At 42.5% G+C, this 25418-nt stretch overlaps 1 protein-coding gene across 12 annotated transcripts in view; it reads right to left on the minus strand.

Moving 5' to 3' along the window:
* Window positions 1-87: 87 nt before the first annotated feature.
* The window catches only part of r3hdm2 (R3H domain containing 2), a 39213-nt gene continuing 13882 nt past the window's right edge, over window positions 88-25418 (minus strand). For 2 of the 12 annotated variants that reach the window (XM_077529155.1, XM_077529156.1), the window contains 26 exons: window positions 21271-21427; window positions 19915-20077; window positions 19601-19826; window positions 19262-19303; window positions 18735-18821; window positions 18507-18630; window positions 17225-17303; window positions 16784-16843; window positions 16377-16517; window positions 16176-16284; window positions 15995-16090; window positions 15758-15807; window positions 14711-14764; window positions 11190-11425; window positions 10080-10255; window positions 9701-9799; window positions 9008-9298; window positions 6977-7112; window positions 6221-6378; window positions 5946-6085; window positions 5195-5295; window positions 4586-4755; window positions 4362-4506; window positions 2904-2998; window positions 2713-2797; window positions 88-1035 (listed from right to left, as the gene is read on the minus strand). In XM_077529155.1, the coding sequence (XP_077385281.1) occupies window positions 689-1035; window positions 2713-2797; window positions 2904-2998; window positions 4362-4506; window positions 4586-4755; window positions 5195-5295; window positions 5946-6085; window positions 6221-6378; window positions 6977-7112; window positions 9008-9298; window positions 9701-9799; window positions 10080-10255; window positions 11190-11425; window positions 14711-14764; window positions 15758-15807; window positions 15995-16090; window positions 16176-16284; window positions 16377-16517; window positions 16784-16843; window positions 17225-17303; window positions 18507-18630; window positions 18735-18821; window positions 19262-19303; window positions 19601-19759 (3180 nt within the window). In that variant the 5' untranslated portion in view covers window positions 19760-19826; window positions 19915-20077; window positions 21271-21427 and the 3' untranslated portion in view covers window positions 88-688. Of the gene's footprint in view, window positions 1036-2712; window positions 2798-2903; window positions 2999-4361; window positions 4507-4585; window positions 4756-5194; window positions 5296-5945; window positions 6086-6220; window positions 6379-6976; window positions 7113-9007; window positions 9299-9700; window positions 9800-10079; window positions 10256-11189; window positions 11426-14710; window positions 14765-15757; window positions 15808-15994; window positions 16091-16175; window positions 16285-16376; window positions 16518-16783; window positions 16844-17224; window positions 17304-18506; window positions 18631-18734; window positions 18822-19261; window positions 19304-19600; window positions 19827-19914; window positions 20078-21270; window positions 21428-21500; window positions 21754-25418 lie in introns of those variants that run through there. The other 10 variants (XM_077529157.1, XM_077529158.1, XM_077529159.1 and 7 more) reach the window with 10 other exon arrangements.

Consider the following 25418-nt stretch of genomic DNA (forward strand, 5'->3'; position numbering starts at 1 on the left):
AAATCACTGAATATATAGATTTCTTTATTCCTTACATCACTTATATAAATATATTGACCCCTCTCCCCCCCCCCCCCCCCCCGAAAAGAAGAGCGCAATACAGAACCCCACAACAGCAGTAAGGCAAACAGAAAGCGAGAGAAGAGCGAGAGACAGAGAGAGAGAGAAAGAGAGAGAGAGTGCGGAGCAGCATGAGACATGGCGAGATGGTCTCGGGAGAATGTGTAAATCGGCGAGGTGGCGGGAGATGACGGCAAAAGCGCTTGAAGAAGAAAGGACGCAAAGGTGGAGGACAAAGAGGTTCGACTGAGGTCTACTGTCCAGTGTGTTTACTTTTTGTGTGCTACGTGACCAAGTTGTGAGTGCGTGTATGTGTGTGGGTGTGCGTGTGTGTCCTGTAGAGTGTAAGATCGCATTTTACTGTATGATGGCAGCAGAAATTTCAAGGGTGAACCGCATGCTTGCGTGTCCCGTGTGCTCTTCGGCTATATAAATACAAAAAACGAGGAATAAAAACCGACGACGAAATCATAAACGAAAGCAAACACCGACCACCTCAAGATTCACACCTTCCCTTTTTATACATTTGACACGTTTATTTTTTTTTCCTTTGTAATTGTACACCAAGAGCAGTGCCCCCCCCGACCCACCTCAGTCCTCCGTCCTTTTCCCGCCAAGAGTCGTCCTCTCACTGAGAGCTGGCTCTCTCCAGCACGCGCAGGTCATAGTTCTTTTTGGCGGCCCTCAGTTTGAAGAGGCCTGCCGCGCTGTTGTTCAGTTTGAAGGAAGCACTCTGGGCGGCCATGGTGTTGGGGAACACGGCCACCACCGTGTACAGGTGGGCCGGGTCGCTGCCCCCGCCGCCGCCCGCCATGCCCACGGCCCCGGCGGGTCCGCAGCTACCTCGGCCTCCCTGAGGCTCCTTCAGCCACTGGATTTTGGCGCCGCACAGCGACAGCTGGTTGAAGAGCTTTTCGGCGTCTGGACGCGAAATCCCTTCGGGCAGGTCCGTTACTTCCAGCACGCGACTCACCACTGAGACACGAGCAGATGGAGGTGGGTTAATGAGACGAGTGAGAGGTTAGCGGGCCTCGCTGCTCACTAATATCTCGGATTCCCTCGCAACAGACAATCACGCTGGATTTGACAAATCAAAGTGTATACAGGCCCAATTATTTGGGTAGCTTTTAAAGATTGCAATCCGGTGTGAGGTAAATTAAGAGAGATTTTTCTTCATTGTTCTGCTCGGGGCTGACATTAAGTGGAGGAGGACTACAATTAGGTAATGGATGCCCCTTTGTTCACTGGTAAAACAGTGGGGACCAATAATCAAGCTGAATTTGTGCATTTTCCCTTTAAGAATCAAAGACACTAAAGGCTCCATTATCTCTTACGATTATTCTTAATATGCTTTGACTGTGTTTGTGTGTTGCTTGTGTTACAGTCGAAGAGTGTATCGCCATGTGAGCGTATACTACAATTTTATATACAATATTTAAAAAAACAAAAAAATTGCATAAAAAATGTCACATGGTTGCGACAGACTGACTTCCAATATACAGTACAGTTGTGCTCATAATAGTACATGTCCAAAAGCTAGATGCTCCTGAATTACACAAAAATGCTATGAAGAATCATCATCAAAATCCACATGTACATACCACAGTATTTTTGATTTCATGGGCATTTTCGCACCACACCCCAGTTGTGCTCATAAGTTTACATGCCCATAGGGCAGGGGTCTCCAAGTTTGGTACTCGAGAGCCCCTATCCATCCTGTTTTCCATGTCTCCGTCCTTCAGCACAGTTGAATCTAATGATCAGCTAATCAGCAAGCTTTGCAGAAGCCTCATAATGATCCCGATCATAAATCAGGTGTGTTAGTGGAGAGAAACATGGAAAACAGGCTGGATAGGGGCTCTCGAGGACCGAACTTGGAGACCCCTGCCATAGGGTATGTATGTAAACTTATGAGCACAACTGTGGCTCGAGAAAAACCTGTCATATTATTATTGTTATTTTTGCTCTCAAGTGGCGCAAATAGTAAGATGGAGGGCAAACTTAAATGATTTGTTTTTTGTTTTTTTTGTTTTTTTGCAATTGTTACAAATCATATGTTATAAAACGTTTTTGTTTTAGATGAGACCTGTGTTTGATTGTATTTGATGACAAGACCGACTTCATAGTGACATCAGGATGTATGCTGGTAAGTTTCCCCACTTTGGATTTTCTGATATACTGTAGTCATTAAACACTGCCTTTGCCAAGTACACTTGTCAATTATATATATTTTTTGACATTGTTATTTTTAACATGGCTAGATAGGGGAGAATCTGATTATGCTGCATTGTAAATGCCAAATTTGGAAACATTACTTATGTCCAACCACAAGTAGGTGACATAATTTCCTCATTTTATACAAAATAAACACAGTTTGAGAGCCCATGGCAGTAATAGGCTACTTTTTTCTATTGATTATAAAAGAATAGGAAAAGGCAGAAAGGAGTCTATAATGTCACTTGGCAGATTCGGTTTGTATTTACTTACTGAAAATAATATCGTGTGGTGTGGGTATTGGAAATTTTGAAATGGTCTAAATTGGCTGGCGGTGAATGAGTTAAATAAGAATTATGTACCTGGCTGCATTTTAACTTTAAGGGGTATGAATCACTCATCATTTTGCCACAATACCTCTCAGGCAATCAAACTCACCAACATCAGTTGTGCCGAGATCAGTGGATGCAGATTTGAGCGTTTGCTTCTTCCCTCGTGCACCGTGTTTCATGACTCCTTGGCCCTGAACGTGACATAAAACGGATTGCAGGATTGCAGTTAGGACACTAGGTGGCAGCAAACAACGTGGTGGATTTAAGATTCCAAAATTAAGACCCTATGACCCTGACCTGATGGGAGTTATATGACGACTGGCCATGCATGAGCTGAGGAGGGCACAGGCTGTACTGGAGGGGCTGTCCTAATAGAGAGTAGCGTCCGTCACCTGAACACAAGTTCAAAGTTCAAACAACAATAAGTGGTTTATGGCACCCACAAAAGGAAAAAAAAAAAAAGTCAAAGGACACTTCATTAGGTACACTTGTACACAATGAGAACCACTGTAAGAACTGTCTGACAAAAACATTTGATATTTTCACCTTTGATTTACCCTATAAGAGAGATAATAAAATATTCATTAGTGATGTTTGTGTCGCTACTATTTCAACGATCACAGAGCCAATCCAATAAAGTCTTTGTCAGCACTATGCAAGCGTAAATAGATGCCCAAGTGTAGAAGTAACCCAATTGCGGTGAAGATGCTTAAAGTGACACAATGCCAGTCATGTGACCCAATGAGATGATGGCATGACAGCCTATCGACTTAGTCATTACTTTAAAGCGATGGGGACAGCGGAAATAGGTGATCAAAGATCATTGCCTTTAGCATATAGACCAAGTTTTCAAGTTCAATTATCATAAGCAAGCATGCTTTGTGAGATTGTTGGAAGTTGCAAAATATTTAACCCTCCTAATGTCCTTGACCCCATTCAGCCATTGGGGTGAAATGTAATTGAATTTTTGAGGACAACAGGAGGGTTTGGGTCTGCACTAAGATACCTAATGGGACATTAAGGAAATTGTATTTTATTTATTCACATTATTATTGTTATTTTTCTTTTTTTTACAGTTTTGTATAAAACTAGTTTGGTCTCTGAAAGGCCAGGTAAAGTGTGAAACAACAAAGTCTTTTTTTTTTCTTTTTTTTTTTTCTTTGCGATATACTTACCGTAATTTCTGAAAATGTTTATAAGCAAACGGCTCTGAATTTTGCTGAATTATAACATCACATTTCAATGCCATGCAATCTGACCGCAGAGGGATGAACATCTCCTGTTCTTGGGGGAAGTCATCATTTCGACGTCACAAAAAAAAAAAAGTCACTAGAATTCTTACTAGTCCATTAAAATAAATAAATAAATAATAGCACAAGAGGGGTTTGCAAAGTCACTAAATATAGCATCTAATTTGGCAAGAGTGACGAATCCTCACTTTGTTGCTTGACCTAGCTCTACCCCGGTTGTCACGGAAACAAAAACTCTACTCAGAATTTGCATTTGCATTTGACAGAATTACCCTCCATTCTCCCAAATAAGAGTGATTTCAACCAGAATGTGACAAATGGGAATAACTGTGCTGTAATTCTTTATAATTTTGACTATTTTGAAAGCTGAATGTCAATGAGACCTTTTATGAAGACACCTGGTAACTGTTTTAATTATGACAAAAATGCTAACTCTTGAAGGTACAAAAGTGTGTGTCATTTTCATATGTTAGTGCAGTGCTGAACATTGAAACTTCTTGCTCACCTGGAGCCGTCCCACCTGGACGTGGAAACTGAGGAATGAGGGGTAATGGTCCCAGGCCTGGACAGACGCTGCTGACGCTGCCGGAAGGAGACGGGGTGGGAGACTGAGTTGGAGAGGTCAGCGGACTCGTCAATTGGGTGCTGGCCTGCATAACAAGCAAGAGAACATACACAAGATGAGAATGACCGCCTAACGTGCGAAAACTTCACTTGATTTGTTGCAACCTGTGGAGTGTTGTCAGCTTTGTAGAGCTCTCCCGGCTTGCTGGGTCTTGGCTCTATGCTGTAGTACTTGCACGGGTTCCACTGGACCAGTGGAGGATTCTGGGAAGGCTGTGGTCCATTAGGGACACTAAGCTGCATTACCATGACTCCGGGACCCGGAGGCGGGACCCCTAATGACACAGACAACATGATCAATTAATTATCAATGTTGTATTTGTATTATAAATACAGTATATGACATATTGTCCTCATGTGGCAAGGCACAACAAAGCACGAACAATGACGCATCTGATACGTTCAAACATGACTGATAAAATCCATGCTATTTTCATCCACATTGATTCACAGCCAAATGAGTGCACAAGCCACTTGTTTTTCAGGTTTTCCACAAAGTCTTTTAAATATTATCTAGTGGCTAACAGCAGACCCCTTTTGATCCCTGTCTGAACTTTCTCCAAGTAAACCTTCACCTGGATTTTATGTAAACCCTGACAGGACACACAATGACGGGTAAATATGGACAAATTAGTCGAGACATCAACAAAGTGATGATCACCCGTGTTCAATAACCAAAAAGGGCAACATGTCAGAATGTTGGGGTCGTGTCACCTGAATATTGCTGCTGTAACTGTTGTGGGTTGCAGGGGGACGGCGATGGTGTGATTTGATACTGTTCAGAGCTGGCGGGCTGCAGGTAGCCTACTGATGGGCTGTGGGGGAAAAAAATTAAAAAAAATAAAGACATTGGGAAAACTCTTTAATACTTGCTCAATGTAAAACATCAAGGACTTTCATCGTGGTGTTAGAAATGATTGTTATGTACCAAAGGCACAACCAGAAAAAAAAAAAATGCAACCTTGTCCAAATACTTCCATAACCCAACTGAACAATTCTAAGGGGCTGTGTTTGACATATGACATCATTCTTCAGTGCAGTAGATCACATCACACCATTACATAACAAAACTCCAACCACCCTAGGATTATATATATCAACATAAATGAAACAATGTGATGAATGCTTTTTGGACAGTAAAAAAAAAAAAAAAAAAAAAAAAAAAAAAAAAAAAAAACTCATGTAAATACAAGAAATTCACATATTTCACTCAACAAACCAATAAAAAGGAGGAAGGACAGGTAACAAATTCCCTTTATGGTTATTTCACAGCCAGATTAAAACATTCTTTACTGTCGATTTAAGGGTATTTAATTCAGATAATTTGGTACTTGGATGACAAGCTGTACTATTTTTGGAATGGTGTAATTGCATTTTTGCTCAGCAGGGGGCAATGTCCACAATCTACATGGAAACTTCTCAGGATTTGTATTTGCCTTCACAAACCACACAAGTGATTTTGTACCTTGTGCTGTTCTGTTGTGTGGGTGTGATAACACTGTAGTAAACAGGCATGGGGCCTTGGACCGACTGGCTGACAGGCACCATCACCTGCTGCTGGTACTGCTGCTGCACCACCTGCTGACTCTCGTTAGCCACTGGCACCTACACGACACATCAGGATCTCATAAAGCAAAAGCGTTGGTGGGTTTGCGGTTGTTGCTGTTTGGTTTAGTCAAGTCGACGTCACACATTTGAAGCCATTTCATATATTCATATTGTGACCGCTTACAATGGTACCTGATAGGATGGCATCTGCGGATACTGCACCATGATACTTTGCATTTGACCTCCGATGCCAGCTCTCTGCGAGTTGAGCAGAGCAGGGTTTTGTGGCTGCTGCACCCCCATCATGCTCTGGTAGCTGGGCTGCTGGCTGGGCATCATGGTCTGCAGACCTGGTAACAGCAAACAACAATTTCAGAGATAGAGAAAAAAAAACTGATTAAGATTAAATACCATGGAGACCTCTTGTTCACTGGCAAAATGGAAAACGACTAAAGGAACAGGTAGTGTTGAGGGTTATAACGTCATTCACATGCTCAAATAAAATTCCAAGACATGCTACGAGGCCCACGTCGCCCTCTCGTGTATTCTGATGCATTTCATCGGCTAAGAGACCAAAAAATGGTCAAAACTAAACTAAATGACGTATTCGCTCTCCTGGTTTTAAAGGTAAAAGAGCAGAAGAGAGCTCCTGGCTCTAATGGTAGAAACGCTGTAATGCGCTCCCGCCTTAATGGGTTAAAGAAAGGAAGCCTGTCAGACGAGTGTCCCATTTTCTCTCAGCCAAATATCAAACAAGACCATGACCGTGAAGGTCGCATTGACCGAGATCCACGTGGATCTGGCAGATCTTCATTTGTCAATAGTTTCTATCCAAAACATAAACTACCTCTGGAAAATTATAATGAAACCAACTAGTGATATGATGGGATCGTGATTAAGGGCAAAGGTATATTTTCTGTATATGGAGTGTTGAACTAATATACAGACCTGACTGCTGTGCAGGTTGAGGCATGGGCTGCGTGCGTTGAGCAGGGTAAGACACCTGGTGGGAAATGGGCTGGGCCACACGGTACTGCTGGCCTGAACTGGGATATTGACCAGGGGGGTAGTATGAAACTTGTATCTGAAGACATAAAAAAAAAAAAAAATAGACAAAGACGCTTTGCAGTCATATGTATCTGTAAATGTGGTTGTTGGGAGTTAGTTAGTAGTTATTTGTTAGTAGTTAGTTAGTAGTTATTTGCGAAGGCAGGGAACCATGAAGAGGTTCACATTGGTGCATTTTATCTTCCTTGTTAAGTGTGAAAATGATCCCAAACTTTGGCCACTCTATATTTTACAGTCTCCTTCTGCCTGGCTCAACTTATTTCTACATGAGATTAGTCCGTGTGGAAAAATGGCTGTGAAGCTCTAAGAAAGCCATTTCGCTTTGACCTTGTTTTATGCTGGATTATTTGATTGATCGTTGCAACCCTAAATCACATTTTTTTTAAGCTTTCCAGGACAAAAATCAATAGGATTTAGCAAATGTTGCCGTTTGAACCACTTGTGTCTTATACAACGAGGCTAAAAATGGCATATAAAATTTCCAAATGAGACATCCAGCAGGAAGGCAGAGGGGAAAGAGAATGTGAAAGGGGATCGATCTGTTCTTTCTGCACGAAAACATGCAGCCTTTTCTGAGGGTGCACCTGCCAATACCTCCACTCCTGTTACACTGGGGACTGCCCACACGTTGAACAACACAGGGCAACACTCTGTGTCAGTAAGAAGGGAAACTGCTCGTTTGTGTGTCGTAACACAATAAAAGCTTGAGGAATATTACAGACACTGCTTTGCTTTTCACCTGGATGCAACACTATTGGCAAAGACTCACAATGAGTGAGAGCAGCTATTAAGACTCAACTAAAAAAGCCTACTGCTCCAGAATTAACCTACGCTTTTACCTAACACTTCCCATTACGCCCGCTGTTGCGCATTTAATGGCCAGTTTAGAAAGCTCGCCTCGAATAGAGTGCAATTACAACTTTATGGATTTGAGCTTCGGCCTTACTGGGGGAGCGAACACACTGTGAATGACAGTGCGTAAGAGAAGTCATCACCACCGCCTCTAAAATGGGAAGAATGTGACTGGCTGATATTACCATGATATTCCCAATCAAAAGACGATTGGGCAGTGATTTGCAACTACAGTGCTGCAGCACATTCGAGTTCCCTGAGAGATAAGGTGTGTTACAGGAAATGATCCAATTTCACTTGATTGGTCAGACAATTCATTATTTATTTCAAATAAATTTATCTATGCCAGTGACATCGAGTGCCAGGGAGAATTCAATGTTCTTCTACTTGGTGGCAGAAGGTAACATTAAACTATGTTTCCCCTTGTTGGCATTCACTGAATTATGTACTGGCTTTCTGTGATATTAGCCTAAGGCTGGATTAAACAGGTTAGAAATTACACACCGAATACATACATGTGTCAGTAAATAAGTACCGTATTTTTCTGACTAAGTCGCTCCATAGGTTAAGTCGTATTGTTTTGGGGAAAATTATTTATTTAATTTTAGAAAAATCTATTTAACACAATGACAAAACATTATCACCAAAGACCTTACTTTCTGATGCAAATGATGATTGGCTTATGTGTCAAACTGGCACAGTATATCACCAAATACTGTAAAGGAGGACATACTCGATCTAAGATCTAATTTTAATATACGTATACAAGTCACAGATAAGTTACAGAATCAGCCAAACTATGAGGAAAAAAGTTTGACTTTATAGTCCAAAAAAATCCAGTAACTCTTGAGTCAAGTACGCTGTAAAGTTGGCCAATCAGCTGCTCGTGGATGAGATAAATTTTCTAAAAAGTAATGAAATGCTTAACAAATGGACATCAAACATTTAGATAAGTCTAAATTAACTTCACCTGTTCATCCTGAATTGATTTAACCCAAAAGCCGAACATCCCTCACTTTTTCTAAGTAGTGTATATTCTATCTATGATCAGTGACTTGCCTGCTGGGGAGGAGGTGGCTGCATGTAGCCTTGCGGGGGCGGCGCCTGCATGACGGTCTGAGACGGAGGAGGCGGCGGAGGCGGAGGGTGGGGATGTGCCGTGGCAGGCTGGTAGCCAGAGGGAGGAGGCAAGGGCTGGCCGGTGGTCGCCATGATGTAGCTGGTCTGAGGAGGGGGGTGCTGTGATAAGACAGTTGGAGGAGCCTGGTACAAGGGGGGAGGCTCGGGGTTCTCGCTGGAGCCCTGGCGGCTCAGCGTCATTTGGCTGAACTGGGGTGCCAGTTCTTCTCCCTAGGAAAAAACAAAACAAAACAAACAAATGTTAAATTAAATTACGTAAAAAAATATAATATAATTATATGCACTGTTCTGTTTATGGTAATTATTTCACTTAAATATAAATTTAAAATTTGAACGGGAGGGAGAATCTGTAACGGGAGTTGGTCTCTTAAATACAAGTACACATAATTCAAATTTTTATAATTAAGTATTCTCTCCCCACATGACATAAGGAGCAATAAAAATTGTAGTATTTGAATGATTTTTCTTTGTAGCAAAGATAATTAAGGTTAATACCAATATTATTTTAGTAAGAGCGGAGGTTGTGAGTGTGTAAATGTGTACTGCAGTTAGTTAATTGTCTGAATGTGTCAGTCGAAGAAATAGTAATGACGGCACAAATTGGGCGAGTACCATTGTGTACTGCTGGGGAGGAGAAACTGGCAGGAGAACCTGGGGGCAGGAGGGACTGGAGTAGGAGACAGGCTGAGAGGGCTGCAGAGATGCTACGGGCTATACACACGCACAGACATGCATGCACACGCGCACCAGAAGAAGAAAGGAAGAGCACAGCGAGAAGAAAGGTGTCAGAAGCAGGCAGAAGACAGAAGGAAATAAAGATCATGAAGACATTGGATATGTGGGTCAGATCACCGGAGAAAAGCTGTTATTGATAAGATGAATTGTTATGGGAAAACACTTGTTACTGAATTCTGAAAATCTCCATAGCTTTAATACGCTACCAATGACAATGAATTACAAGAACTTGTGTAAAACATGTGTTGAGTCTCACCTGAGCGATGATGTGGTTGCCCATGGGGTGTTGCTGCGGGGTCGGCAGGAGGGCGGTCTGAGTCAGGGCCTGGGGCTGCGGCTGCTGAGGCGGCTGCGTAGGGCAGGGGAGCAGGCTACGGCTGGACTGGGAGGCTACAGGTGGGGGACACACATCAGGACTGACTAGGGGCAGGCCTAGTGATGCAAAAAAGTACATCATGGACACTTTTGCACATTTCTGCACACATTTGCAATCATGTCGAGTGTAATGACAAAAAAAATCATGACTCTTATTTTAAAGTGAATAATATCAAATTTATTGCACCACTACAGGGATAATAGTGAAATGACTGCAATGCTAACATGAAACCTACTTTAAAGGATTTTGAGCTTTGCACCACATGTAAATCATGACTAATAATGACTGTATAAGGTTTTTCTTCTTTTAAATATTTTTCTGCTACTTGTTTATATGTTCAATAAACAAACAAACAAAATAGCTGTTAGTGTACCTTTCAGGTTTGCCAAGGAGCTTGTTTTTAAGTTCATGGTTTGGTTCACATTTGGGACAGTAATGGAACAAAATGCAAAAGGTGCGCACACACAGAAGTGCACATTTTCACTTACAGGTATAGTCCAAGTATTTATTTAACTATTAGTAGCAGTATGTTTTTGTTACTTTGAGGGAATAATACATTTACACTGTTATATAAACTGTACACTGACTACTTTTCTTTCTTCAATGTGGTCTCATAAAAAGATAATTATGTGGCTAGGGCCTGAGGCAGTTAGACTTTTTGTCCCTTACCTAATAATGTTCTTTCTCAGAACCCCATTAATCACCAACATCATGTGAGATCGTTCCCCAGAAATGGCTTATCATTGTTTTAATGATAGTTTTTGAACAGAACAGTAGCCTACTACTAATAAATCAAATGGCAGTTTTCTTGATACTCAGATGATTGAACAAGAAAAGCAACCAAATATATATATTTTTTAGCAAGCCTTCTTGAGTACAGTTGTGCCTAAATGTTCTCCACTGAATCAAACAGCACTCTTATGAATCAAAATCGAATCGATTGAGGAAATTAGAATCGATACCCAGCCCTATGACCACTTCTATACTTACCAGAGCGAGAGCCTTTGCAGCTTCCCTGTGAGCCTTTGTTGCTGCCGAGGCTGTCCCCGCGAGTCAGGATGGAGATGCCGGAGAAGCTGCTGGCCTTGGTGACGGGAGGCCGCAGCGTGCGGTTGGAGCTGTCTGAGTCGGTGCTGCTCCAGGGCCGCGGCTCCAAGCATTTCATATCGCTGTCCGTGCTGCTCTGACGACTGCTGGACGCCCGGCTGGAGCTATCGCGGTTCCCTCTGAGAGGAGACGTAAAAGGAGGGGTGGGATGAAACAAAAAAGGAAGGATTAAAAAAAAAAAAAAAAAAAAGTTACAAAAAAAAAGGGTTAAACACAGAGCCAGGAATGAGGAAGATGTACAAACAATTAACTTGAGAGGTTTGCAGTCAGAGTGGCAGAAAAATAGGATGAAAGGCAGGTAAGAGCACTGGGATCCAGTCAAGTCGTAAACAAGTACATCAGCACTGTGACTGTATGAGTTTTCGGGGTGAGGATACAAATCAGGCAACGAACCACTTGACAAGAATTTTGATTTGAAAAGAGTCAAAAGACATTCAACCACAATCTCTGAGCCACACGTACACACACACACAGAAACAAACCAGAAGAACACATGCATAGAAAGAAAAAAGAAAAGAAAAAAAAAAGACGCTCCAGACTAACACCACACTGACAGTGATAGAGGATGAGATGACACTTGCACAAACAATCCAAGACGAGCGGAAACAACCACGCAATGAATTGAACATGATGCAGACAAATAATGGCAAAGTTTCAAATTGAATACAGTGGAAGCGCAAATTCCGACGCTTTTTAACTCGTAAAAATATGTTGTCACCGCGGTTCCTTCGAGCAGAGAAGAGGGCTCTACCTTGAAAAAAGTTTGAACATCACTAGTCAATCTAGTGGCCGGTGGTTGTGTTGGATGCTCAATGCTATCTTGGATCCACTCAACCAGATTCACCAACTTCCCCAGGTCTGACTTGGACTTGGAGACTGAGATGTGAAACAATGATAGCTAATTAGGAAGCGAGTGCTTTGCTTCCAACATATGAATTATTAGATGGGTAAAATTCTTATTATCATATAGATATATGACATTTAATAGGGTACCTAAATTCCTGCCTGCGCTGTTAATCAGGGTTTATTGATGGGTCAGTTTGTTGACTCAGGAACAAATAATTGCACATAATTAATCTCAATGGAAAACTCCCATTTGCGAATCGGAATGAACTTTGTTTGACTTTGGAGGTTCCACTGTACAAGGAAAACAGCACATGCATTTTAAACAGTGTTGCAGACAACACATCACATCCATAAAATATGTACTTAAACTGACAGATACTGAATACAAAACATATAAAACATTTTAAACTCACACGCACGCACATCATCAACAAAACAATTGGCAGCTACAACTGGTTCACCACTACTACCGTTTATAACACTATGTTGCTGTATAACACATGTTGTTTGGCCTTTTGTGGTTTGGCGTTGTGATGCTGTCAACCTGGATAAGGGCAGCTGTCGAGAAAACCAATGATCACACTGCAAGGGGAAGCACCACTGTGGGAAAGCCCTCCATCACAGTGCAGCTGAGCTTACGCGGGTACCGATGGATAAAGATGAGGAGCGGGTTCAGAAAAAGGCCGAGCAGCTTACTGGGGGAAAAGGCTGTGTTTGAGTCCTGCCCAAGAGTGATGTATATCCACGTAGTGAGCCATGTAGACTAGTGGCGGATGAAAATTTATCTCATCCACTGTAATTAATGGAGGATCTATTTTGGGTCCTCCCTCATTCTCCTCCTCTCTTTCTGCACAACCTATTTTAAGCCATTTTCTAGAGCGGCTGATCCACACGTGTTTACAGATGTAGATGAAATGAAGGATGAGCCATGGGAGAAGGTAATCACATGGTTATTTCTTCTCCAGCCTCTCCTTATGACAGTATGCCCTGCCACACACACGCACAGGCACTCCAGGCATTTCTCGTCTAATCTAAAAACATGCCATCCATTGTTATGCTACAGCAAAAAGGGTGTGCAAGACATAAGGTCCATACATTGAGCCTATGACTGGACTCCACCACCAATAAACAAATGTAGTAGCACATCGATTCTTCAGGCTAGAAAATGAAATGCTGGAGACACATTAAGCTGCTAGATGGAGATGCAGATTCTTAAGTTGGCATTATGAGGTCAATTCAGATATGTGCTCATATTTATGCATAAGGTAAGCTTGGGTGGACATTCAGCATGTGGTTAATTCATGGTTAAAGAGTCTGCCTCAGTTCTGAGGTTTGGGTTCAAATTTGGGCTATATTTTCTCCAGGTATAGCCTTCCACACATATTTTTCATGACAACTCTAAATTGTCCATAGGTGTGAATGTGCATGAATGGTTGTTTGTCTACTCTAAAGGTTCCCTGTGATTGGCTAGTGACCAGTCCAGGCCCTGTTTCTTTTGCCCAAAGTCCGCTGAGATAGACTCCAGTCACCTGCAACCCTCATGAGGAGAATGGTTAAAGAAAACAAATGAAGAATGATTGAATAGATGAATAGGTTATGTATTGGAAACGTAAAGTTTTCCCTATTATGGGATAAATAGTGGTTTCTTCTGGTTAATAACATTCATCTTGTATTCTGCAGAGATGGCCGAGCGCCTATTAAGGGTGGGGTTTTAATATATATTGTAAAGATTAATGTATTGTTTGTCACACACAAATAACTGACAAAACCTCTCTCAAAGCAAAATAAAAGAAAACTGTAAGTAACATCAACATTTATTTGCCAGTCAGACAAACACAAACAATGAGCAGTGCGCAATTGAGGACTGCAAGGGATGCAAATCACTGAAAAAAAATCTCAGTATAATGATGATATCATCTTTAATACGTAAGCCAGTAAGAGAGATTCTGTACATGCTGCCAATTTGGTTAGCAAAAATAAGTCTTAAGTGTGAACAACGGTATTAATGAGGTCAATGTGTGATAGCAAAGGTAACTACAATTACTATGCATTTGTTTGATGCTAAGGGGGTTAAAAATTTTGCTCTCTTGGATTAAGACATCAATGAGAGTGGAGGCCACTAGAAAATCGACTTTAGGCAGCCGTTTGGAAACATTGCATTTTTTTCCCCAGCTCTAGTCTCCTTATGTTGGCTCCAATACATCTTATGGCTGTTGGCGACATGTGACATGCTAACAAAAACTACAAGAATAGGCCAACCACAAACAAACATGTCGCTGAGGAGGCAATGTGAGTACTTTTTACAATGGTTGCAGTGGATGGAAGGTCCAGAGGTAAAGTACATCAGTCAGTCCTCAGTGAAACCACAAAGCAGCCATGCATGGGCCACAGGGAGCCCCACGGTGCAGTAGAGAGTGGAATAGCCATCAATCAACAGACTATGCCAAGCAGAGATATCAACAACAAAAAAAAAACACAAGTCACCACTGTCATCACTAATCCACTTTCAAGTATGGGCATGGCAACACACAAGTACAAGTGCAGCAGCACCCCAATACCTAAAGATCTGCCTCCTCTTTTGAGAGCTAGAGCAGTAGCCCTCGGTGGAAAGTCTGTTGGGGTTAATATTGGGAGAAAATGCTGGCATTACAAGACTGTACTTGACAACGGGGGGAAAGGGGTGGGGGGAGGTCATCACAGTGCAGCACTTTAGATCTTGAAAAGGACGAGGGAGGGAAGGGAAAAAATGCACACAAGGCAACATTCATAACTGTTGAAAGCTCAAGCTTCCCCTTTTGTCTGTGTCAACTTTTATAAATCACGTCACTGGCAGTCATTGAGTGTCATGGATTTGACCAGAGACTCAAGCAGGAGGGATTAGTCAAGTGATTTCAAATGCTAAAATAAAGTAATCAAGAACAATTTAGATAATCAATGATTTAGAGACAACCATTTTCATCCTCTCAACAGTTAAATATCAAATTTATGCAATCCTCCATGAAAGCAGATTGCCTATTTATGTGTTTCATCAAAATAAGATATTTGCAAACAATTGAATTTTCTTGGAAAACAATGATCAACATTTTTGGCCTATTTATTGACATTTTACGGACCAAACCAATAACTGAATTCTAATCTTTTTTTTGTTTGTGCATTTTCTTCATTGTGTATTTGAAATGTCAAAAAAGAACAAAAACAAATGTGTGCCAGCCAATATGTCACTATATTATGATATATGATATTACTATTAAGTAAAGCTCGCTTTGACTGGATAAATCTAATCTGCACGTTTACGTGGCACCCGCATCGCCAGTTATTCGGTATGGATCAGGTTTTTGTCCACATTTGGAAGACGCCTTAATCAATGACGTCCTGTTGACACATATCCAAACTGGGCCACTTTGGGGGGGAAAAAAATGAATTATGTCACTTGATCTATGCAGTATATAAATAAATCCACCCTGAGAAATGTTAACTAGAACTAGACAACATTAACTACAGAATTTGAACTTGATTACGCTAATTATATTTAGTGATATCGCATTCATCTTTTTACGACTGACAATCACAAAAACGAAAGAGCAAGTGGCGACACTTTATCTTACCTGTTGTCGTTGATGTATCCATTCTGAGAGGACTGTAAAAAAAAGGACACCTGCACATTATGAAAGAATTCATTCACCCTGAGGCACCGTCATATTTTACATCAACAGCTTCAGAACTCTTTTAAAAGGCACAATGTGATTTTTCTAAACATGTTGACAGAACTGAGTCATGCACACTAGGTTTCAGCCAGTTGCCTCTTGTGCTTGCTTTACATAAAACCAAGATCTAAAACTTACTTCTCGGGCAAAGATCCGGTCTCGTACCCGCTGATATTCTTCCTCTCGCTCCTCAATGGATTTGCTACGCCGGCCGTCCTGCAGTGGCACACGGATCTAATATTGGCAAGGGGGAGAAGCCTCCGATTAGAGTATGTAAGGGAAAATTATGTGACAATATGACACTAAGGTTGTATCCTACCTGATTATCATCCTTGTCCATACTGGCGTCATCTCTCTTAAGAATGAATTTCTTCTGGAAGTCCATGTTGCGCTCATCCTTGATGTGTTCCGAGAACCTTTGCTCGGGGCTGAAAGATCATAAAGCAAGTTTAGCTATTTAGTGCTATGCTACAGTAAAAAAGCCAAACGGCCTTGGCTGAAGTTCTGAATGGACGCTCACATGCGCGTGTTGCCTGTCTTGTTGATGATGACAGCCTTGCCCGTCTGATCCACGTTGTGATCCATTCCAAAGTAGGCGGCCACACGGTGCAGCAGCATGCGGTGATATGATGTCATCTGAGGAAACTTCTTGTACTGGTTACTATGAGGAATAAAACACAGTTCAGTGAGGATTTACACTTAATGGAATAACGCTTTTTCATAACAACACAAATAGTGTCATCTTGCCACCATGAAGAATCGTTCTCGGAAATTTGACTACCAAAGGGCTGATAAAGCAACATCTTACGAGATACTGACAGTTAAAAGTAGGCCCGTTTGAACTCAGTGTTGTTTCTCTTAACACCATGACAAGTTGAGAAATGCACAGACAGGGAGGCAAGAGTCGCTCAAAAGAAAGCAACTTACTTGTCGTCATTAATGAACTCCAGGATATCTTGTTCTAGTTTGAGCAGCATCATTCGATCCCTGGCAGTCCGAAGCGGGGAGAGAGAGAGAGAAACAACAGTGCCTGGACTTATTTACTGGCTTACTTTTACATTGAAAACATCTATTGCTCTTGGTTGACAAATGCACTTCATTTGCATTTTGAAGTCTTGCTTATATGGGAATTAAACTCAATCCCTTGGGGAACATTCCTGCCTTCTCAAAGTCTGGTATTTAGTTCATTTTAAGTATCCATGAATCAAAGTGAAACAAATATTCAACTGCAAACAACTAGTGTGCTACAAACAGATCAAGTAGTCACAAATAATTTCTGAATCTAAACAGAATGTTTTACTTTGTTTAATTTATGCCACATATAAAAAGAGTAGAATAAGAACAAGTGATGAAGGAACAAGCTTCCACCTGGGATTGTTTTTCAGTGTGTTGACCAGAAACTCGTGCACGTCGATACCCGTGGAGTCAGTGTATTCCTGACTGGAGTCTGACAAAACAAAAATAGAAAGAAAGCAATGTGGATGAGGACATTAAAGTGCAAAGTCAAAAAAGCTGCTAGTAACAATGGCCAAAGTAGCTTCTGACAGAGTATCAACAATTCCTAGTAGCTCGGAGGAAGACGAACATCAGGAGAAGTCAAGCACACTGTCCTGTACCCCCCCCACACACACACACAATCTACTTCGGGAGATCGTTTTCACTATTTTCCACTACACTAGACAAGTTAAGACAGCCAATTTGATCTCTGCCGCGCTCAGAGTCTAATGACGCCTGAGGGCCACTGCCCAAAGTTGAAGGCAGGAAGATAATGAGAGAGGAATAGCAAGGGCACCCATTTTCTCAAGAATGAAATTACCTTTATCATTTTACTGGTGGGTATTAAAAATACAACTGGGCATCATCTAATAACCAAGAGTCTTGTCTGTGTGTATGTCTTTCAATTTCAACGTCTTTCAATTTCAAACATCACACACAGAACAGAGCACAGACTTGATGCATGTTAGATATAAGAAGCCCTGAAGTGGGATTCTTGCATACCAATAGTCGGGTCGGTTTCTAGCATTTTTACCCATTCCAATCAAAGTCAGCCAAGGTCCGATTATCAGATGTCAGCCAGGTGGGGAATGACGATACTTCAAGGTTAACGCGGATGACAGCAGACCCCCCCCCCCCCCCCCCCCCCCCCCACCACCACCACCACCACCACCACCACCACCAATTGAGCTGCACAGAGCAGAGCTCTAGAAACGGTATGTTTGCCAGACAGCCCACTGGACAACTGCACCGGATGATGAATTCCACTCAGGTGCAGATGGCGGAAGCTGCCTCCATTTTAGTGGACCAGCCGGCAAGCATGGAGTTTCTCAAGACAGCTCTGTTGCTGCTCCACTTGAGCAAAGCAGCTGTACTCCACTAACAAAGCCACGGCGGAGCAAGCCAGCTGGACAACGTACTTCGAAAAAAAGTGCCGATGGTGTGATAAAGTACTGTTTCAGATGTGGTGCTAACAGTTCATAACTGAACTGCCTCGTGTTACTGGCTAAATTTAAGTAACCACCATTGGTGGTTAGACTTTTGTTAAATCAAGGTGTATGGTAAAATTATACAAAGTTTTACACTAAAAAATGTTACTTTAGTGAAATTTATGGCACTCACATTGTCCCAAGTTTAGGCTCCACCATGAACTTACCACGGGACAACATCTTCCGTGGCGCTTTGTCCTTCTTCTCTTTCTCTTCATTTTCATACTCATCCTTGGAGGACTTTTCCTCTTCCTTGTCTGATGGACAGCTGATGTGTAGCTGGATGATATCCTAAGGGAGGGGGGTGGAGAGGGTGCAATTGCGTCATTTCTAAGACGTGACACCCAAACTGACTGCTGGTGCTCAATATTTGAAGTTAAATGGCGGAGCGGTACCGATTCTGGAGGGCCATCATTGGAGAAGAGACCAGAAGATTCCTCACATACCGCCAGACTCCTCACCAGCTTCAGTTTAGCATTCGACTGAAACAGGAAAGACATGTTACCGGTTCTTTAATATGTATTCGCCAAGAAACTATCTAAAAAAATAAAATAAAATTGCAGTTCTGTAAGGAAAGAGTTAAGGATCACATGGCAAACACACAGAGGCTAAATGTGGCAGAGCTCATTAGGACACGCTTTCCTTCGGCAGATTATGGACACTCAAACAAAATGAGGGTGATCCAATTGTGAAGACAGTAAAAGCCACTAAGGCACCAATTAAGCTTATCAATCACCTCAAGAAATGGCGCACATTTAGATATTTCTACGCCATAGTTATCAAAAACAAAATTGAAAAAAAATAAAGGTAAAAGGTCAAAAGAGTGCCATGTACAGAAGTAAAAATAGCAAGTTGGTCATGACTAACTAGCAGGAGTGTCCAATAGCGTACGTAAAAGAGCAGCATGTAATAACACATTTACCTTGGCCCTTTTCCTGCCATGACTGTGGTTAGAAGCCCGTTTCTGCAAGACAATTTCAAGGAAAGGTTACAATAATTGACAGGAAAAAAAGTTTCCAACTTTTATTGTACAAGAAAAGTAGAAATGTCTTAAAAATCAGACATACTGTAGCTATTTGAAAGGTTGTGTGGAATTGTAAGAGGACTTGAGTAGCAGTAAAGACTGAGCGATTACTATATTGATAATGATTTGTGACATTTACATATGGACAAGAAAAAAATAATAATATTCAAGGTGACCTTTGGTGTTTTCAAGCCTACTGGCAAGCGTTACATGTACACTTGATTCACTCCGCCCAACCTGTACATCCTGTGGGGAGCTATCCTCAGGCTCCGGACACTCTCCTGTGCCTTCCTTGGGGGCCTGCGGCTGAGGAGAGGTCTTCCCTCGACCGCAGGGCTCGATGAGTGGCCCACTCTCTCCCTCCTTCTGGATGTCTGGTGTCAGGCTGACTGACATCTTCTTCTGGGAGAGGGAGAGGGTGGGAGAAGGGGAGGGGGCGCAGGGGTGCAGGACCCAGGAGCTTCTGAAAGAAGAAACAAAAAGTAAATCAATAAGAAAACTGAAAAAAAAAATGGTTGTTTTTGTATGAGAATGCATCAATGTCTATCTACCTTTGGGTGGTATCAGATCGTCTGTCCTCGTTTTACAGTGAGTGCGGCTGGGAAACACTGGAGAGGAAGATGCGGTGAAGACGCCACTAAGGTAGTGTACTGGGATGGACTGCAGCAGGAGGCGAAGTGCAGGCCATAGTAAGCCTTAGCCTTCCGGGTTGGGCTGGAGAGGAAAACTATAGTTCATTTGTGATGCTCAATTGCTTGTTACTAGGCCATGATGGACTGGCACTTTCATTATACTAAGTCTGTCTAAGACTAAGACAGATGGACAAATAGAGGTGTTGAGTATTAGCACACCGTGTGTGACAAGAGGAGTTGTAAAACGTATTGTAGTTTTTAGATAACAGTCAGACTAGCTTCTTGTACTTCTACTATGACTGTCTCTTCTTAAGTGCATTTTACAGCATTTTTGATGTCCTGCGACAGTGCTGCTTCTCACAGGTCAGTCCTGGTACGATAACAGACATCTAGTTTGGGGGAGGGGACTCGCAATTGTCTGAGACATCAGACATTATGTGCGCTGTCATCTCGAGTCAAGCCCACTCATCAAAGTGTCGATTTTACCACTCTGTAATGATGTATTCAGCTAAAAATGAGACTAGAAGCACAGTCATGTATAAACTATGGCGGCACGATATTGGAAAAACATGCGATATGAGATATAGTTGTTGAACATTGCCATAGATATCATTGCGATAATGCAATATTTAACATGTACCCAAAGAAATAACATTTTATATCGTGGTAAAATAAGCAAGATTAATGTATTTTTGGTTAATTGTAATTACCCTAGATATTGATAATGTTCAACTATTGGATGGTGATGCACATTTTAGTTGTCATCTGACTGGTCAAATTCAGATAAAAGCATACAACAATTCCATATGAAACTTATTGCATGCATATTGCATGGGCCAATATCGCAAATCCATATTTTTTCGATATATTGCCCAGCCCTATTATAAACTATTCAAATCTACCCTTAAAAATACAGTGTTCCCTCGCTACTTCGCGGTTCAGTTACTGCAGATTCCCTCTATTGTGGATTTTCATTTGTGACCATTTGTAACCCGGTTTCTGGTCAAGGTAAGCCATTTTATGATTAAAAAGAAATACTTGAACGGTTCACAATTTATGAAAGCAGCCTACAATCAGCAGCTATGTATTTTTTCTAAATTTTGCATTTTAAAAGTTGAATTTATTGTTTGATCATATCACTTATTAATATACACTATGAGCTGATAAACAGCCTTAAATTCTCAACGAACGTTTAAATTGTGGTCTTTCACAATTGAAAAACCGGTATAAGGGTAGCTGGTTTTATGCTCTAACACAATGAAAAAAAACATTTACAGCAATCAGGCGAAGTGAAGGGGGAGCAGGTTGCCGGCCAGTCAGTGAGGAGGAGCACACCAGCAGGCCAGCCACCACCTCAGCTCTCCTCTGGGGCCTCTCGCGTGTCTCCCTTCGACTCAGTGTAGCATCATGATCGCTCTTCCACTCGGGAGCCCTGAATAGTCAAAGTGAAAAAGAGGAAGACACGCATGACGTCATGATTCTCAAACATACACACACAGACATACCGAGTGACTCATCTCTGCTGCTTGCTGCTGCTGCTGCTGCATGTAGAGGAGAGGATAGAGGAAGAAGCAGGCTTACATTCAGTCAGGTTCGTTCTCCCTTCATTTCCTGAATCAATCACTCTTTAAAACAACTTTTTAAGTCATCCGAAGTATCTATTCTATCCAAAAATGAACATGACACTGAAACAGCTAAATGGAGACAATGGCAATGGAGTCAAGCCGTCTAACTCGTATGCATGCACTAACGCAAATTACCTCCGTGTGCTGCAGGATCGTCAGAGATAAGCCAACAAGGCAGGGTTTCCCAAAGCAGGGAGAACCCGGGCAATGCTACAGTAACTGCGTCACAGCAGCGGCATTGACCGTGACGCCCACAGCTAGGCTTATACAAGACTCCCACTATTTGCCTTATAGAGACAACCGTCTTTTCCGTTGCGCTACGTCCTCTTTTTTTGTGTGTGTGTGCGTGCGTTTGCGTGTGTGCGTTTGCGTGTGTGCGTTTGCGTGCGTGCGTTTGCGTGCGTGCAAATACGTATAAATTTATACTCATTAATTCACCTAAAGCCTTATAAATATCCCATTACCCTTCGCCTTAACCAGGTACTTCAGATTCTTGCCAGAGTCGTGAAGTTTAAATGGTCAGGAGACCAGAGAAAAGGTCAGAAAAAAATAAGGAGAAAAGAAAGATAAATCAAAGTGAAATCCAGCACCGACCAAACACTTCCTGCCTTCCCCATGATTACAAAATCAAAGTCTTACGCCAACCCCGGAAGCCTCTAAATTCCAGCAAATTTAGCGAGATCTCAAGAGACCAGAGGAAAAACTAAAGAGAGGAAGGAGGGAAGGATCGATAAGGCAGAGTGAGATCCGTAGAAGCCAGTACATCCAATCCATCAAAGTGAAATCCAGCACCAACAAAACCCCTCCTGCGTGGTTACAAAACCAGAGTCTTATGCCAACCCCAGAAACCTCAAACTTCCAATAAATTGAGATCTCAAGTGACCAGAGGAAAAACTAAAGAGAGGAAGGAGGGAAGGATAGATAAAGCAAAGTGAGATCCACAGACCCAGCACCCACTGATTCAAGGGGCTGTGGGAGGGAGAGGCTACTTCTGTTGAGTTTCAGTAGATGCTGGTGCGACGGATCTGGCATGCATAAGGACCACCACCAAAGAAAGAAGCCGTCAACCGCGGTCCAGCAAAGCGAGCACCGCCCCCCCCTGAAATCCCCAGGCCGCGGCAGCACCAAGGCCACCCCCAAGCCACCCGAGCGGACACCGGTCGGCGAGCCGACCCAGACGCCCGGAACACCCCCGCCCCAGCCCCGGCCCACATCCCCGAGCCCAAGGCCGCAGAACGAGGCCCAGCGGGCCCCCACAGCGCCCCACCGGTCCCCAGCCCCCATCCCCCCACGACCCCCCCGCACCCCACCCAAACCCGCCACGACCCAAGCCCCACCACCCCCGGCCCCCAAACCCCCGAACACACCCCGACCCCCAACACCCAAAATACCTCCACCCCCCCCGCGAGCCCCCCCACCCCCCCCCACCCCCGGAAACCGGCACCGGGTAGCAGCGCTACGTCCTCTTATGGTTATGTTTGTGTGTTATACTTGGTGTATCTGATATAACAGGGATGGACAGGAAGTAGGTTGAAGATGTGTGTCACTAAGGGCAACCAAAAAACAAAAGACTTGGGGGTAGAATTTGAAGGCTTGCACTGATGTCAGTCCTCGGGGCCACACTGCAAAAATAGTGGGCTTATGAATAAACTGGCTTCACCTAGTCCCTCCTCCTCCACCCCAATCCTCTTTCATGTTCCCTCCTCACACTCCGCCTGCTTCCCGCAACACACTCGCAGCTACTGGCACACTGGGTTGCCGGGGAGACGGCAACGTCATTCTCAACTGCTGCCATTTGTGTTGAGCGAGTACCAGTGAGGGGTGGGTGGGTGCCGAATGATGGCAAAAATAAATACACAGCTCGTAGCACACGCTGAGAGGAACATCGATAACGGTTGAGAGCAATAAGGAGGAGCAGTCAGATATGCATTTGCCGGAGTTCAAATTTGTGCACGGTTCTTGAACGTGAACCACACGAAATTGGCGGATGGTCGATAAGGGTTACAATAGTAACATGCTCAAGTGTAAAAGAAAACAAACAACATTGTGTTGTTTTCTCATTAATGACAACTTATCTGTGACATGCGTTCCTCAAAATGAAATTAAATCAGCCTGTTTTGAAGGGGTACTGTCTCATGTAAATAATTGCTGCTCACCACGCCCCTTTCTACTGGAGACTACTGCCAAGTATGACTTTCATTCATCATCAGGGTAAATCATCCCCGCCTACTTTAAAGTATGTGCTGGTTTTCAAGCGCTAATGCTAACTGCTTTGATATGTGATACTTCTGTCTGTGGTGCTTGAAAGTGGCAGATCTTGTAGCTGACAAGTCATGGGGGGAGAATTCAGTATTGTGTTGGACAATGTAAATCAGCCCCACAGTTACATCACAATTCAACAAACCTCTTAATTGCTTGCTCAGAGACATTTTCAGAAGTAGGCAGCTCAAAAATGATTTATGTAATTGCACACTTGATGAGTGGGACAGGCACACCATTGAACCACCTATTTGTATACAAGCAATTAAAAGTACAATTACAGCAAGTACAGCGTGTATTATGTTACACTGACTTGTCACATGTTTTCATCTCATCAATGACCAATTCAATTTAAGCACTTATGCAACCAGTTCAGGGTGTACCCCGCCTAATGCCCAAAGACAGGTAGGATAGGCTCCAGCACGCCCGCTACCCACATGAGGATAAGCGGTTCACTGGATGGATGGATGGATGGATGGATGGATGGATGATTAAGTCCAAGCATGTACAGTAAACAGTGTCAAAGAGCAGGCTAATGACAAAAGCTGCAACACTGCTATCTGCCCACGTCGCCACTTCAATTCTGTCTGCTGTCATCCCTTGATATGTACCACACGACAAAGGCTACTTGCAACTATTTTCAAATGATTAGCTGCATAATTAAGCTATGATTAAAAAAACAAAAAACAAAACATAGAACAGAATACAAATGGTAATATCAATGCTTTAAATTACCAACATTGATTACCAACATAATGATTTAGGAAAGATCGAATCTACAATTGGCTGGTTGCAATGCTACAATATGTTTTGTTTGTTTCTATATCTGGAAGTTTTAACATGCAATAGCAGCACACGATTTCCCGAACAGACTACGCTGGCTTATCTTCCATGTATCTATTCAGACATGCTTGAATATTTTAAAATTTTGTTTGTAACCCTTGTGTTATTTATGTTCTGGTCAATTTGACTATTTTAAAACTGTATCTCTGAAAGTTGTAGTTCATTTCTTTGGATTGACCCGAGATTCCATGTCTTTGTCCACTCAGAAAGTTTGAACATAAACTACATTCCATGAATTGGCAATCAGTAATTTTTTTTTCTGCCAAATATCAGAATCGGCATCTGCCTGAAAAAAAAATAAAAATCATGATTAAATGTGTGACAAAGGGTCTCGCAAAAATCCCCTTCATCCCTTGTCGCAGCACTGCAGTGAAAACCGTGCTGACCCATTTCACAGGCACTCAGTATGCACTGACGACTTAAAAATGGGACCCTCCTGATGACAGGCAACCAGCTGAGGTGTAGAGCCTAAGCTGCCCTGCCCAGTGTGTCAAGTTTCCACACCAAAAGATGCTTGACTGGGATGAAACACTGGATTTGTGTGACCATCCATGTGTACCCACTTTGTGAAAGAGATATCAGTTTATATCGGGGCTATTCTAGGCACTTTTGTGTGTTGGCGCTTATAGTCTCATACAGATTATTATGATTGTTAATTTTTTTTTTATGTGGTATGAGCTCACAGTCAGATTTAGC

This window comes from Festucalex cinctus, chromosome 8 (genome assembly GCF_051991245.1).
Source record: "Festucalex cinctus isolate MCC-2025b chromosome 8, RoL_Fcin_1.0, whole genome shotgun sequence".
Lineage (NCBI taxonomy): Eukaryota > Metazoa > Chordata > Actinopteri > Syngnathiformes > Syngnathidae > Festucalex > Festucalex cinctus.